At 39.4% G+C, this 11,978-nt stretch overlaps 2 protein-coding genes across 3 annotated transcripts; both read left to right on the forward strand.

Annotated features, from left to right (window-relative positions):
• The first annotated feature begins 709 nt into the window (after positions 1–709).
• LOC145445830 (stearoyl-CoA desaturase 5-like) lies at positions 710–11,844 on the forward strand. The gene is made up of 6 exons (XM_080323974.1): positions 710–2,481; positions 2,605–2,733; positions 9,431–9,561; positions 9,626–9,831; positions 10,725–10,954; positions 11,436–11,844. The coding sequence occupies exons 1-6, from the start codon at positions 2,397–2,399 to the stop codon at positions 11,657–11,659; spliced, it is 1,005 nt and encodes a 334-aa protein (XP_080180100.1). The 5' UTR covers positions 710–2,396; the 3' UTR covers positions 11,660–11,844.
• On the forward strand, positions 3,217–7,341 carry LOC145445839 (uncharacterized). Of its 2 annotated transcripts, XM_080323987.1 has the most exons (4): positions 4,296–4,426; positions 5,371–5,472; positions 5,930–6,013; positions 7,060–7,341. In XM_080323987.1, exons 1-3 carry the CDS (start codon positions 4,414–4,416, stop codon positions 6,007–6,009), a joined length of 195 nt encoding a protein of 64 aa, XP_080180113.1. In that variant the 5' UTR covers positions 4,296–4,413; the 3' UTR covers positions 6,010–6,013; positions 7,060–7,341. The 2 variants fall into 2 exon arrangements, with proteins under 2 accessions (XP_080180112.1, XP_080180113.1); XM_080323986.1 differs by having other exon boundaries at positions 3,217–5,472.
• Positions 11,845–11,978: the final 134 nt, after the last annotated feature.

An 11,978-nucleotide genomic window follows, 5' to 3' on the forward strand; every position in this document is an offset into this window, starting at 1 on the left:
TTCATCTGCCCAAGACACACACACACATGTACAATGCGATATACAAGACACACAATGCGATGTAATGAACAGATAGGAGGATGCCGAACAACCAACCAGTTGGGGTCTCTTGAACTGGCATCCACCTCGGCCTAGTAATTCCCGATGTTATTCCTTCTTCGTCGGTCCTTTTTAGAAGCTATTTCTTGCTTTTTTTCTTTCTTTTTTCGGGTCTTTTTTTCTGGGCTTTTATGTCGCCGTAAGTACAACGACCCGGGAGACGAGGAGCCCAGCACAACCTCCGACGACGGGAATCGAACCCGTGCTGCCTGCTTGGAGGGCGCCGACGCTCACCATCAATTAAAGTGAACATGATGTTACCAGTCGTATCAAAACTGTAATTTCTCCAACGACATTCCCCCGACGTCGCCTTCATTCCAGAAGATGGTGGTGATATACTAATAATGATCTTATATAATCAATTTCGGCACATTATCCCGAGTCAATGTTATGTATACCCTGTTTACGGGCAGTCAGCTCGCCGTATTCGGTCGGGTAAAACAACAGGCGAGAGAATTACAAGAAAAGTAGGCGTTCTCAGTAGGTCGATGGATTCTTGTAATGTCAAACATGAGTCACATTTATTGTTACCTCGTCCTTAGCCTATATAAAGTATCATTCGGGGATAACAGAATTAGTCCTGCGTACATCGGGAGTATGCAGTGGACCAGAGCTTGTTAGCGGGTAAATCTGTGGCCGCCTTCTGCGATAGAGATTTGAGAGAGAAACTGTTCAATAAAATACCTTGGCCTGCACAAGTATTACCCAGATCCAATATGTCATGTTAGTGCATCCAATGTATCATTTGGAAATTTATCGGCATCTATTTAGAAATACAACATTGAAAGCAATGTGAACTTCTTATAGGTGGGCAATATACAGAGGTGGTCAAAGTAGTCAAGAAAGCTACTCAAGTAGAAGTAGAAGTAGAGACGACAAAATCTACTCAAGTACAAGTAGAAGTACTTCTTAAATAAGCCATCCAAAACTACTTGAAGTAGAAGTAGAATTGACTAACTTTAAATCTACTCAAGTAAGTAAGTAGTTTTGAAAACAGTCTTAATTCGTTCGCATGGACTGTCAAAAGCTGCAAATTGAGCTATGCGGAAGGTACAGAGAGCTTGGTTCGTATTGATTCATCCGAGGAGATGGGATGCATATTATAGTATTGATATGAAAATGCGATACTAACCCTTTGTTTACGAGAAGACCCCGTTTTAGAGAATATCATGTTATGGCGCCCTACCCCATATTATAAGGCCCCAAGTTTAGACGAAGAGCGATACGGAGAAGTTGTATCGGATACGGTTTCAACACTTTGCGCAATTAGCATGCGTTAATAACAAATAATGTGGATCGTAAAATCTATATTTAGTGTAGCTTTATTTACGGAAGATAGAGGCATTACTACACTTGCTTTTATGTTTCAACATGCAGGCCTAGCCTGCAGAAAAATGAGCTGAAAGTAACTAGAACTCAAAGTATGATACTCGGAATTAAAAGTGAAATACAAATAGCACTTCTAAAATGCGGAAAATATATTTCATGTCTTTTGACCATAAAGCTTCAAAGGTGATCTGCTAAAACAGGTGTAACGCTAAATAAACGCCACATTTTCCAGATTAGCAGGACACGTCATCGGCTGCTGGATTACGATATGATAGGCAATTGCTAGATTGCGAAACGGTAGTTTCAAACGTTATGCTGGGTCATATATAGGCTACTGTGATGAAATATTTGATAGGGGCGACAATGCGGTGCTAGCGGAACCACGCAATCCGGTACCTAAATCATATTTACTGATACTTTCGTGAAAACATATTTGTTACTTCACTGTGCGCGAAGCGCAACAAAATTTCTGGGCTTTACTTGACTTTCATGAATATTAAATGTTGGTACTGCGTGAAAGCAGCCCAGAAATTCCTCAGGCTATCTTTCGTATTGGGAATTAAACTACTTCTACTTGAAAAACTGAAAATAGCGAAAAGTACGTAAGTAGATCACAAAATATAACAAAGTAGAAGTAGAAGTAGAGAAAATCAGATCTACTTGAGTAAGTACCGGAAGTAGAGGAAAACTACTTGAGTACTTCAAAAAAGTAGAAGTACTTCGTTACTGACCACCTCTGGCAATATACTATGGAAAAATCGTCTAATAAAATTCCATTGCAATATATCAGGAATATGTAGAACTCTAGGGAGGTGTCCCTTCTTCTATATATCCCTTTAATATATATAGGATCATTTGAAAACACAGCTTTATTGCATAAACAAAAACCGTAGTAGAAAATGTAATGCGTGACACATTTCATTTTACACAGACTTTTCTATTTGTAAACTGCATTTCGATAGAAAAAGATGGGAGTAGAAACAATAGTACAGACAAGAACAAAGACTGTGACCGATAGTGACTACAATGCCGCGAAAAATCGAAATAAATTAGGTTCGATATGCATATTATTGTGATGTTATTGAGTCCTTTGATACGACTGTATCCCGTCCCTGATTATAAATTGACTGCATTGCATCATTCAATATGTTAATTGTTAAAACATCAAACTTCTAGACAAAAGAGAAATGCAACATCCTACTCAAATTATTTGGAAGAATTTGGTGCTGATGATCGGACTTCATATTGTCAGCATATACGCCTTGTCACGAATATCACAATTCAAAACCTTTACTATTCTCTTCGGTGAGTATTGACTATATACTGTACAGTGTACACCAGGGGTGTCAAACATACGGCCCGCGGGCCGCATACGGCCCTCCAGTCGATTTCATCCGGCCCGCGAAGCAATTTTGAGTAGATTGAAAAATTGTTTTATTTTCCGGCACATTTGTAAGAAATGTTGAGATTTTTTGCAGGAAATACTTCCATGTTCATGGGCCCCATTATAACCACCCAACTACGGCGTTATGGTTTCACTCTAGTTACCACTAACAATAAGTCGGTGAAATTGACACCCAATATCAAGAAAGCTAAAAGTGCACACCAAGTTTTAAGTTTTATGGAAAATGGATCAATACGTAGTCATTCACAGAGCAAAAACGCCACTGCGGAACCGTTATATGCAGTGTACATGGAAAATATGTTAGTTACACAAATGCATAATTGAAATATGTATGATTGCACTGCTCTGTCACTTTCCACCCAATAGACCAGCACCAGACATACACTGTAAAAAATAAAGGTGGATTTTAGGGTGGAATTAGGGAGGAAATATTGTTTCCACTCATGATCAAGGGAGGGTGACTATAATACACCTCCTGAAAGGTGATATCCTCCTTTCCACCCCTGTTTGACAGTGGATGATGAATCCGCCTATACGCGTGAGGTGCGCATACGGGGTTGTTGTCGCGAAATTTAATGCGTGTGCCCAAGGTGGCTGGTTAAACACACATATGAAGGCCGGAAGGACATTGGTATGTAATATGTGACCCTCATATCGGTACACAGAGACAGCGAGATAATAGTTATAAGCCAACCGCGCAACCGTGCACATAATCATTGAATGAAAATCTCTATCTTCATTGCGGGGAGCAGATATTTGTTCAATGTTCAGTTTGAAAGTGTTGGAATCAACAATTATTCAATCGTCCGTTGGTCGTCCGCTGTACTAGTAGTTCGTCCGTTACTATATAGGTTACTACGTATGTTAGTTATATGCCGTTACCGTATATAGTTAGAAGTTTGTTGTTGCCATTGTTACGGTGCGAGTTACTAGGTGTGTGATTTTTACTGTGACGTCAGAATGATACAGACGGTGAATGAAATCGTCAGACTGATGCCTGCTTCTGATTGGTTGTTGTATCACTAAAAAGTTCGGGTGATAAAAAGATGGCGCCGACAACACAGTTGTCTTCGACAAATTTTGTAATAAGAGAAGCGAGTTTTTGTGAGTCCATGGAGTATACGAGAGGGAGATAGTTGGCTTTGGATTATGGATTGGCGTTGTGATGCTTGTATTAGAAATGCGTTATCGTGTTGGACATACTTGCCCAGCCTGTCAAGTCTTCGGCTGTGAAATTGGATCGTGCAATCACATTGCCACGGCATGCAACAGCTACAGATGCCATTTAGATTCTCATCACATGACGGTGCAGGCCAGATACCAGCTATTCATGAGCATTTGCTAATCAATCTGTCTGTTTAGGTAGCCATGAAATTGTTAGTTAAGCTATCAAATTATTGTCCGCTGATTACTGTCGACGACGCTTCTGAGATAAGAAGAGAGGTTTCGGAAATACACAAAGGTGAACTCCATGATCGTGACTTCAAAATCCAGTGTTATGACAGAAGATTAGGCCAGTATCTAGATCTGGAGTATGCGGATGTCGGAGATGATGACGTCTTCAAAGAGGACATTGCAATATGTCAAGTCATTGTAAGTAAGCACACACTGAATTCACATCATTTACTTGCTGCTAGCTGAACATTTTTTAGTAGTCCAATTCTAGTGCGATAGTCGTTACATTTCTATTGTCGAATTTATCCAGCGTATAATCCACTGGTAGCCGTGGCCCGTCGGTATACATGTTTTGTACGACCGAATTCTGCAGTACGCTTCTTGTTTTGTAATGCCACCCCTGGTCTGCTCATATACTAGGCTTACCATACGTCCTCTTTTGAGAGGATTTGTCCTCTTTTTTGACTTTTTTGAAAGTGTCCTCGGAGGACGCCCTTTTGTCCTCTTTTTTGAGATTTTGTCCTCTTTTTTGAAAATTTAGGTCAGATTTAGAGCAAATTGCGAGTGATATGCCGCAAATTAGCACAGAAGTGAAGCTCCGGGGGGTATTTCGGAGTGAAAAACGGTGATTTGAGCTCTGAGCGAAAAGGTGATTTTTTTTTTTTTTAGTCATCCACCTGGAAATGTGGAGAGAAAACGGTATTTTGAGAATTCTACAGAATTCTACTCCGGTTTTGCAAGTTTTAAATTTCTGAAAAAGTGTCCTCTTTTTAGATTTCCAAAATATGTTAAGCCTACCATATACCTGCTTTTGATTGCGTTTGCGTAATATTGATAGTATATTGACTCTTGCTGGTGCGAGACAACATTGTTGTGTTTAAGAACTACGATTGGTTGTGTGTCGCACGTCCAACAGCTTTCAAAAATGCTTCATGAAGACTAAGTTTCGGTGTCACTGTACTGAATGTCCTATCAAGTTAATTTGAATTATTCCACGCCCGCAAAAGTAAAGTATATGCATATTGCATATTGTATATCCACACAAGTGCATGCCATCTCACAGTTTGAAAAGCAATGCTGCAAAGCCAATTTTGGTTCCGTCAGTATTCCTTGCTCCCATAAGTACACATCTCTTTACCCAGGTAAATATTGCATTGCCGAGAAAATGAGTGATCCATTGGATGTGCTGTCGGAAATCGCCCTCAATTCGACGCCAGGTACTCATGACGGAAACGACAGTCCTGGTGAGTTATACTAAATTTTGAACTGAGCTGTTGGTTTTAACAGAACTTACGATCTCGTCAATTATGCAATCAAGTAATTAATTGTGATCCATTATTTGCCATATGTGCTCATTAGTCATGTTCAATTGTACAGCAATCAACATCCGGACTTGCCATGAGTTTTTGTGCCGTTTTTGATCTATGCCAGGGGGATCAACCTGTAGCCTTAGAAGCCGATATGAATAAATAGGTGAGCTCGGAGTATAAAATAAATGGACATAATCGACAATTTAATGCGGATATTTGGCTTCAAGTTGGTGCATTACGACTGTGCGCTGGAATGCGGCCGCATGCTGTTTTAATATTAGGAAATCAGGCCGTGAATAGCAAAAAGGTTGGTCAACCCTGATCTACACCAATGCCTCCATAGCAAACAACACACTTATGCTCTGTAAGTTAATTGTATTTTGTATTACAGAATCTGATGATCTGGACTGGATGGTTACATTGGTTAGTCTACCTGCCATTTTCCTCAAAAATAAACTTCTTCCTGTCTGATCAGGTACGAATATTTATCGATATTATCAAGCAGTTGTTTGATTTGAAGTATACATAATTCGGGACTGTCAGAACGATTCGACAGTCCTAGTCGAACTTTGCATTTTATAGCAACTATGTAATTGTAGTTTGAACACATTTTTCAACGGTATACATCCCATTGCTATTAAATCGTTTTTAGTCTGGCAGCCTTTCATAACTAATCATTTGGCTGGGAATTCGACAGCAGAGCAGTCATATTTTTTATAGCTGCAACCGATGAAATAAGATCAGATAAGGGCATTTGAATATTTACTCCTTCTCAAACGCCCTGCTGTTGACAAGCCCGTGCACCCTTTTCATCGCAGTCGCAGTGAAGCAGTGGTGTACAAATGGCGTTTCGCAAAGCAATTTCTGGGTGTCCACACACTCAATTGGCAACATGAATGATAACCTAATTTTTAGGCCCAGATTCAGATCATCGCGCCGTATATTTAGGCGATTACAAGTATATAAGTGGTGATCTGCAAGCTATGTTAGTGTTATATACTTCAAGTGGACATCTTGAGTAGTACAGCTTTTTCAAAAAGTAGAACTAAACGCATAATTTTAGCTGTATTTCGAAGGTGGCCACTTTTCAACTCGATAGATGCATATTCGCAACTTACTCAATATGAGTAATAACATGACAGTTGCAGTAAAACAGAGTTACAAATTTAAAAACTTTTGAGGGTGTCCAGCCCGCAGGACTGGACGGTCAAAAAGAGGTCGGCATGGTGACGATAAAAAGTTGGTGTCAGCGTGAGCTGCTGACTAACACCTGGTTGTCAAGTCCATCTAATGTTCATATACCCGAGCCAGAGGCGTTAAACGCAGTTAACAAGGCTATACTGAAGTAGAAGTAGGAAGACATAATTTTACTCGGTACGAGTTATGTTGTAAACCAGCTACAAGTAGAAGTAGTTTGACAGTCTTTTGATACTACTCAAGTGAGCATGTATTTTTGAATAGTTATAATACACTGCCAATATGTATGTTTGACCTGTTTCACAATACCAAACCTTTCTTCAGATGCCCAGATCAGCCTACCTTACAATTTGTTCTGCTGTGGAAAAGAAGAAGTGGGCCATCTACTTTGATGGGGAGACAGTCCGAGATATCAACAGCTTCCATGAGGAATTTGCAGTGATGCTTTCAGTCTACTGGATATTCGACATACAGTTTTCGACAAACATCAGAAATTCCCTCACTTTCATGTCAGTTCTAGCACACTGTTGAAAGAGATGAGTTCTGCTGTTCGCACCAAACTTGGTAAAATCTGGGACTAATTTGAAAATAAAGTTTTGGAATAAAGGCGATGTTGTGATTTATGTCAAAGTGGATTATGAAGATTTAATTTAGATGTTGTGCGCATCGAAGTCGTTTGACGAAGATATCCGGATAGGATGAGGTGGTATCTGGATAGGCTGATGAGGTGGTTTACCGATAGCATAGGGGAGGAAAATTTTCCACCTAAAATAGGTGGGGGAGCCCACCACCCTTTACGGGTGGAGAAAATACCACCTCCTTTGGGTGATTTTTGAAACACCTCTGTAAGGTGGTCACAGTTTTTACAGTGTACCGACTTATATCGTCGTTAACGCGACTGTTTTAGCGGAATCTTAATTGTATTCAACCGGACAGTCATCGTATTTTTGCCAATTCCGATGTTCGCGAATAAAAGTGTCGCGACTTGCTACTTTAAAAACCCTATGATCCGTGTATTACACTGGTCAACACATATTTTTAGGCAAACAAAGTAAGAGTGGTTTTGGGGGTTATGAAGGGCACTGATTTCGAATATGACCTTAGTTTTTTTCAAATTGGCTCTTGTTGTGGAGATAACCCATGGGGCTATTTAGACCAAAATCTCCTATTTTCGCGGTAATGACTATATATAAAATCGGCTCAGTCGTACTATAGAGTTTATAAATTCAATCTGCTTGTTATTTTTACACACAGAAGACTCTTTTAAATCAAAATACAGCACAGCACTATATTTACAGGTAATTGGTTTATCATAGTAACAGACTTTCACGGATATCATGTACATAAATACCCTCCAGTCATGTAAATAAGTATTTAGCTAGATACTCAAATAACTTGGCATTAATTCAATCGGTTTTACGTCAACCACCTATTGTAAATCTGAAATAATCAGTTGGGATATCAAATTATTGATATACTTTAAATCACAATTGTTTTTTGTTCGATTTTCGCCTGCAAGCTATTTAGTGCAGTTTCTCGAAAAGTTCCGGCAATGGTCTGGCATAATAAGTTCAATTGTTCATCTCATCTCCGCTGATATCTTTATTTTGTTGTTCTGATGTCTTGATAGAACCTCTCCCCTTGCTAATCAACAAGATAATCAGTAAATATATCAAGATGACAGGACAGGAAGTGAACTTTTATGGTCATGCTTGTGCTCAAGTTTTCGATATGCAGATACGAATTTTCGGACCTACTGTTTGTAGTTGGGTATTTGTGATCATCGAAAAAGTTTCATTTACTACATCTTAGGGAAAATTACATGCAGTGAACTCCTTCCTAATGTGAAATTGGAATCTTTCATCGGTATTCGATTATACCAGATACCAGATTTAAGCTTTTCGTTTCAGAGGGTTACTAGGTATACCTACTTTGTTGCCTCAGCGGAAAATTATCCATTTACCAGTCAAAAGAAATGAGACGCATATGAGTATTGTAGTCAGGCCTTTCAAGGACAAATTTTATAGTTTATATACTCCTCTTCAATCATGGTAGAATGACCAATTGATACAGGAGAATATGTATTTCCGTTGTGCAAAAGTATAATTTTTAGGCTTGACACACTGCTTTTTTGACGAACAGATATTTCGCATCATGTCATGTTATTATTGATAGAATGACAGAGAATGACATGAGGGTTCTTTATAGTCAATTAGCTATTTATGCGCAGTATAAAATTAGAAAAAACTACGTTTTTCTTCCTACCAAACGAAATATTTAAGGGTAAATAGAGTAATTTTGGGCTTTTTTAGGGGTATAAATATCTTCTGACAAAGAGCCAATCTGACAAAACTAATGTGACATTCGTAATCAGCAGCCTCAAAAACCCCAGAAACGGCTCTCAGATGTTCTGTCTAAAAATATTATTTTCATTTTGTTGACCAGTGTTATCTATAAATGCTTTTAAGGTATTCAAGTGAAAAGCAAGAGCACAAATTAACATTTTGGAATCAGTTGACTGGTCCGGCCCGCGAGTGATTTGAAGGCTTGAATACGGCTCGCGACGCAATTTGAGTTTGACACCCCTGGCTGTACGCACACTGATTAAAAACTCCAGTAGAATATCTGAGCGAATAAGTATACTGTTAGATGCAACTTAAGTCAGCAAATTTACAAAGGCCACTTTATTTTCCAGGGGTACTCTGTTATATTGGGAGTGTTGTAGGCGTTACAGCAGGTGCTCATCGATTATGGTCGCACAAAACTTACAAAGCCAAGTTACCCCTGAGAGTAATATTGATGTTGATGAATTCGATGGCTTTACAGGCAAGTCACTATTGATATTCGGACTCGAAAGCTCCGAGTCTTAAAGGTAACTAATCTCCATTAGAATTCGATCTTCCACTGGTCGCGCGATCACAGAAGTCATCACAAATACTCGGAGACTGATGCGGACCCTCACAATGCCCGGCGGGGGTTCCTATTTTGTCACGTGGGATGGTTGGTCGTGCGGAAACATTCGGACGTTGTGAACAAGGGAAGGAAGATCGCGTTGGATGATCTGCTGAAGGACCCGGTTGTATCATTCCAAAACCGGTAAGATCATTGGATTTGCGTGCGTACTAATCACATGGTTTCTACACACAAATTATTTCTTTCCACCAGAATAAGGGTGTGATGAGGCATACGAGATTACAAAAACTAAGAAATTTCTATTAGCTCTATGTTATAATCTCGCATAATGAAATGTTAGACAGGGGCGGCAACTTCTCCAGGCGGCGGGCTGGATATGGAAAAATGAAGTACTAGGCGGGCCGGATTACTAAATTGATACATTAAGCGCGTATTTATCCACATATACAATGATTAATCGTAATTAATGTAAACTTTTAAATTTCAAGCATAGAGACAAATACAGTATTCAATGAATTCATTAACGTAATGTACTTCAATAGCTGTTGAAGTCAAAGGGACATTTGTGGTTGATCAAAGTTGCAATTAACAAGCCTTCGAATTTTGGATTCGTGCCGGGCACAAAGAAAACAAATAGCTAAAGAAGAACCTACAGTCACTATAATTTGACGTAGTAAAGCAGTGGAGAATTGCGGCACTGTGATCGCGGGCGATATTATCATGTAAGACTGTCCGTGGACCGTATGTTGCCCCCCCCCTGTGTTAGATTCTTACCAAATAAGGTTTTGGCAGAGGTAGGGCCAGTAACGAAGTACTACTTTTTTTTAAAGTAGTTTTGACACGTCTTGGAAATTGATGGTTCTACTTGTAATTGAGTATCAATTTGTGGCGTTACTTTTACTTCTACTTTAGTGGAAACGCTGACAATTTCAAACATCTATGTTTTTTTTTGCAATGCGAAAGCCTCATGAATTAAATCACGGTGGTGCTTCCCTGAATTATAGATTTACTATATTGTGAATTATTTCACTGCGATTCTCATAGTTCCAACGTTATCATCTCTTTGCTATTTGCAGGTACTACCTACCGTTAGCCATCACGTGCTGCTTCATCGTACCCAGTCTAATTCCCTGGTATTTCGGCGGAGAGACTCTCGTCAACGCTTATTGCGCTGTGACTCTAAGATATTGCATCACTCTTCATGTCACTTGGACTGTGAACAGCTTCGCGCATATGTTCGGAGACAGACCTTATGACAAATATATCAACCCTGCGGAGAACGCCATCGTCAACTATTTCGCTTTAGGTGAGGAATATATTTGAAGCGGCCGATGTAAACGTATAAAATCAGTGTATGATTGCTGTCAGCTACATCGATGGCGTATATTACTGTTACTTATTACAATCGCACCGTTAGTAATAATAATAAACCGGTGAAATCTGCAACAATCTCATCGAGACAACTTGGTCATTTGTTTCACGTTGATTTATATAAGTTGAATATTCGTTTTCTAGTACCTTCTATGCTGCTTGTGGTCGACCAGACCCGTATGTATCTGACTGAGTGCCGTATTCCATAAATCAGCGAACGTAGTAATAAACAAGTTATTTCGAAAATAGCTATAGTCTCTATTTTCATTTGTTCAGTTTACACTAATCTAGTATACAATCAAAAGTATATAACTATATCCCATTTAGGCTACGGCACTGCTAGACTAACCCTTCATGTGACGCGATAAAAGCATTATAATCAAGAGTGATTGCAATTACGAATTCCTTTATTTTAGGGGAAGGACATCACAATTACCACCACACATTTCCCTACGATTACGCTGCCAGCGAGTTTGGCAAAGGATGGAGCCTGTCGACAATGTTCATAGACTTCATGGCATTAATAGGTCAGGCCTACGACCGAAAGAAAGTCGCCGAAGAAACGTTACATGCCCGGATGAAGAGAACGGGCCGGCTGTCTAACAATGATGATATCGATGGCATACCGATGACGATTTAGATGCCTAGCTTATTCAAATTCTTTATAGATAGTTGAAGTTCGAGAAAACTTCGCAATCTGCAGATATGATTGTTGACTGTCGAGTAGGATTGATAGCTCCCGTATTTTTACAGCAAAAATATGTTCATATGATAGAGGCATCCGTTTATTCATGAATATTCTACTATTAAATTATTTTTTTTAAATCGGTTGCATTCAATCGCTTCAGAGCGGAGTTTCCATTGACGGATCGAAAATCGCAGCTTCGAGCAGAGTCGGACACCTAGAAAAATTTCAGTTTTTCCAAATTAGATTAGCATTGGAGCTAGACACTTTTTAG

The sequence above is a fragment of the Botryllus schlosseri genome, chromosome 9 (assembly GCF_051294905.1).
Source record: "Botryllus schlosseri isolate E-star chromosome 9, Bs_hap1, whole genome shotgun sequence".
Lineage (NCBI taxonomy): Eukaryota > Metazoa > Chordata > Ascidiacea > Stolidobranchia > Styelidae > Botryllus > Botryllus schlosseri.

Excerpts from the sequence above, each read along its gene's own strand:
- LOC145445830 (XM_080323974.1), top strand. The coding sequence starts at position 2,397 with ATGGGAGTAGAAACAATAGTACAGACAAGAACAAAGACTGTGACCGAT. Across the intron at positions 9,562-9,625 it reads TGAATTCGATGGCTTTACAG|AATTCGATCTTCCACTGGTC; the intron begins GCAAGTCACTAT and ends AATCTCCATTAG. Across the intron at positions 10,955-11,435 it reads CGTCAACTATTTCGCTTTAG|GGGAAGGACATCACAATTAC; the intron begins GTGAGGAATATA and ends CCTTTATTTTAG.
- LOC145445839 (XM_080323986.1), top strand. The coding sequence starts at position 5,410 with ATGTGCTGTCGGAAATCGCCCTCAATTCGACGCCAGGTACTCATGACG. Across the intron at positions 5,473-5,929 it reads TGACGGAAACGACAGTCCTG|AATCTGATGATCTGGACTGG; the intron begins GTGAGTTATACT and ends TTTGTATTACAG. Across the intron at positions 6,014-7,059 it reads ACTTCTTCCTGTCTGATCAG|ATGCCCAGATCAGCCTACCT; the intron begins GTACGAATATTT and ends ACCTTTCTTCAG.